Source organism: Plasmodium fragile (assembly GCF_000956335.1).
Source record: "Plasmodium fragile strain nilgiri unplaced genomic scaffold supercont1.42, whole genome shotgun sequence".
Classification (NCBI taxonomy): domain Eukaryota; phylum Apicomplexa; class Aconoidasida; order Haemosporida; family Plasmodiidae; genus Plasmodium; species Plasmodium fragile.
The window spans coordinates 204,569-208,309 of NW_012192622.1; the positions used below are offsets into that span (position 1 = coordinate 204,569).

General features: G+C 42.4%; 2 protein-coding genes across 2 annotated transcripts; one reads left to right on the forward strand and one right to left on the reverse strand.

The window, feature by feature from the left end:
- Positions 1-900: 900 nt before the first annotated feature.
- Positions 901-1,885, forward strand: AK88_03611 (uncharacterized protein; the record flags this gene model as incomplete). Its single annotated transcript, XM_012481222.1, has 3 exons — positions 901-1,126; positions 1,288-1,418; positions 1,607-1,885. 3 exons carry the CDS (start codon positions 901-903, stop codon positions 1,883-1,885), a joined length of 636 nt encoding a protein of 211 aa, XP_012336645.1.
- A 459-nt stretch (positions 1,886-2,344) lies between these two features.
- On the reverse strand, positions 2,345-3,741 carry AK88_03612 (uncharacterized protein; the record flags this gene model as incomplete). Its single annotated transcript, XM_012481223.1, has 4 exons — positions 2,345-2,439; positions 2,588-3,304; positions 3,405-3,483; positions 3,724-3,741. The coding sequence occupies 4 exons, from the start codon at positions 3,739-3,741 to the stop codon at positions 2,345-2,347; spliced, it is 909 nt and encodes a 302-aa protein (XP_012336646.1).

Consider the following 3,741-nt stretch of genomic DNA (forward strand, 5'->3'; position numbering starts at 1 on the left):
AAAAAAAAAAAAAAAAACACAAAAAACAAAAAAACCGATGCCTAAATTTTCGCGTAACCAAATCGATGACGCGACATAATACATCCCTGGCCCACAAAATTTATTTTAACGCAAAGCGAAAAAAAAATTAAACACATATAGGAAAAAACAAACAAAAAAAAAAAAAGCAACAAGGTAGTATAAAATGAGGGAAGAAGTTTTTTTTAAAAAGAACAAGTGAAGAAGAGTGACAAAAGGTGAAAACGCGAAACAAAGTTACAGTAGTAACAACCCTGACAACCGTGATAAAATTGTGGCAGAAGGAAGGAGAAGAATAACTGGCCAGGCACATGCACACACACAACATAATATATAACATAACACACGGAAAGGAGTCACACACCACGCTCGCCACGTTTGCGCTGTACTCAGACTTAGCCACCAGGAGGAACAACCCGACGGCCGTATGCTAAGTGAAGCAGCCGATCAGGAGCACTTCGCCTAGGAGGAGTAGCAAACGGCGATACAAAAATTCGTTCATCGCCACGCCTCGTTTGTTTACACCTCTTTGTTAGTGCGACTTCCAAATTCGCTCGTTAATTTTTTGCCCGGTTACCTTTCAACACGGGTAGTTGCGTTTCAGACAAGAGGACGGAACCCTCGGAGGCGGATGGGGACAGAGAGAGAGAAATGTGCCGGCCGTAAATTCCCGCACGCACTTGCGACAGAACGGCGCTATTGGCCAAAGAGGAACGACTGCGTAGTGTAAGGGGTGCGATCAGAAAAAGAGACGGAAGAGAAAAGAAAAAAAAAAAAAAAAAAAAAAGCGAACGTGCGAACGTATTGCAACTGCGAAGCCAAGGCCTACTCCCCCCTCCCCCGCATATGTCCCCCCCTTTAAAAAAACCTACCGTCAGACTAATGACATTCACGTACCAAATTAGCAAGCACATCCGTTCATGCGTTTATGTAATTTTTCTCCTCGTGTTATGTGCAATAGGAATTAAGCTCCTCAAGTACCTCAAAAACAAGTATCCCCAATTTTTAAAAAACGACAAAATTGTTAAGCAGTGCACCCAAATAATCACGCGGAATAATTTCTTCCACCAGAACCTGCTGTACAGAATTTTCAAATATGGCATCATAGGTAAGTTGCGGGGGGTGTGCCTGCCGAGGGAAAACCAGCTACGGAGGGGCGGCGTGGTGAAGCGGCAAGGGCACGCGACCGGCAAAATACACCCGTGTAATCGCTTCCATCGCTACCGCGTGCACCCGTGTAATAGCTACCTCGTTCCCCCCCCCTGACAGGCAGCAGCAACTATGAGGACAAGATCATGCACAGAAGGAATGCCTCCTTCTATTACTTGAAAAGGGCAATTTTCTTTTTACACAATTATAAATTCGTGCACATAAAAAAGAAGCTCCAGTGTCTATTCATCGTAAGGCCAGCGAGAGGAAGCGGCGCGCACAGGAGAGGAATAAGAGGGCAGAGAGAAAAAAAAAAAAAAAAAGGGAAATGAAAGTGGACAGCAACGAAACATGCGTGCGCACACCTACATTCGCATACACATATGTACACGCTTGCACACGCACGCACACACACGCACCCTGTTCCACCCCCACGCAGCGAAACAACATCACGGACATACGAAACTTGAAATATCTCACGTACAAAAAAGTGATTCAATTTAAAAAAGAAATGAACATTTGCCTATTGGAGGCGTACAATTCCTTCAGCTATAAAAATAAAAAAGAATTATTATATATATACTTCAAGTTGTACTCGAAAATTTTTTTTTTCTTTCAAAGTGAAAACATTTATTTTTTTCATTTCCTCACCCATGTCTTGTTGGTCTCTTGGGTATACACACCGTTAAGTCAGTCGTTGCATGGAGAAGGTCGCTAGCAAAGGCTACACTTGTAAACAGGGGGAAGACACGGGGAAGCGGAGTTAGTAGTGCCTTGCAGCTGGGATAGATCTTCCACACAAAAATAGCGGTAGCTTTGAGCGACGTGTTCATTTGGTCTCCAACTAAATGTATTATTCTCGTAGCTTACATTTTGCCTCCTTTTTTTTTTGTGCTCTTCCCATTTTAACATTTTTGAATCTTTACGTGGTTGAGCACTGAGGCGGAAAACGTGGCTACATGCGGGTGAGGTTGTTTCAATTTTTGTTTAGCGCTGGGCGTTTTGTAATCTTGTACGTAGCTGCGAAAAACACGCACATGCGTACTAGCTTGTATATATATATGTGTTTGTATATATATATGTGCCCCCTTGCTAGGCACCCGGGGGCTTCTTTTTTTTAAGTGTTGAAAAATATTTTTTTTGTTTTTCCCTTTTTTTTTTTTTTCCCTTTTCTCACCTACGAACTCAACGTCTTCATAATTAAATCAATGAATTTGATGGCCGACGCGATGAGGTACGTGTGTGGGAAATTTTTAATTTCGTAAAAATCGCCTGCGAGGGGAGGGGGGAGAGGTGTTGCGTTGGTTAGGTGAGACAGCTACACACAACTGGCTATAAGGGAGTAGCTTTTTGCATTTCACGTGTTGGACGCAGACAATGCCACACGGGTGCGCGTTTGTTGCTTTTGCGCTTGTCTCACCCGTGTCCTCAAAGCCGACGAGCAAAAACACCTGCAGCATCTCCTCGTACACTTTAATCTTTTCGAGGAACACCTTATTCTCTTTTTTAATCTTTTGAAATTTCTTCTCCAATATATTATCCTTGATGTTAACAAAGTACGTTTTCAAAATGGCTAGCGAGCTAAGCAACTCCTTTTTCTTGTCCTTGTGTTTATTTTTTAATCTGTTCAACAGAATTGCTATTTCCTCACGCTTTTCATTTTCAGTCAAATCGTTTATGCTCTTTTTTTTTTCACTCTGTGCTTGGTATGCGATACCAAACTTGGCTTCATATTCTTTCCTTAACAATTCAAGCTGTTTTTCTTTTTCCTTTTTATGTTCATTTTTTTCTTTTTCCAAATTCTCTAAATATTTTTTTCTTTCGAATTCTTCCATTTGTTCTCTTCTTTTTTGTACTTCCTTCGCCATAGAAATTCTGTTTTTTTCTTTTTGTATTTCTTCTTCTTTTTCCTTCATCATTTTTTTTTCTCTTATTTTTTTTTGTAGTTCAATTGCCTTCTTCTGTGCTTCTTCTGGGGTCAGTTTGCTTTTCCCTTCACCATTGTTCGCGCTGGTTGTTGTTGTGTGGGACGGGTTCTGCCCTTCGTCTTTATCGTTTGAATGTTCATCAGGAGTGCCTGCATCTCCCTCACCTCCATTCTGTTCGCTCTGCTCGATCCAGTTAAGCACTTCGTCGACTGTAGGCAGAAATGTGTGTGTGGAGGGGGGGTGACAAACGAGTAAGTCTGAAGGAGGGAAGCGGCCCTAACGTGCCGCATGAGGATCATGCTCACTTACTCGTTTTCGCACGGCTCTTCTTTATAACCCTCAGGCTGATTTCCTTGGAGTAGCCGAACTCGATCATCTTCTCCACCAGCTGCGAAAGGGGAAACGGAGTCGCGTTCGACGCACCCTTGTAAATTCACAGTTGTATCGTTGTGGGAGTTAACTCACCGTTACACATTGCTCTCTTTTTTTTTTTTAGTACAGTCACACAAATGGACGTTAAACGAAACCACAAATATGTACCACCACGGGGGTCGACACATCCCTATGGCGGAGACGCCAAGACACTTTGGGCTCTCACATTTGAGGATACTCAATTGAGCTTGTATACCTTATTCTCTTCTTCCAT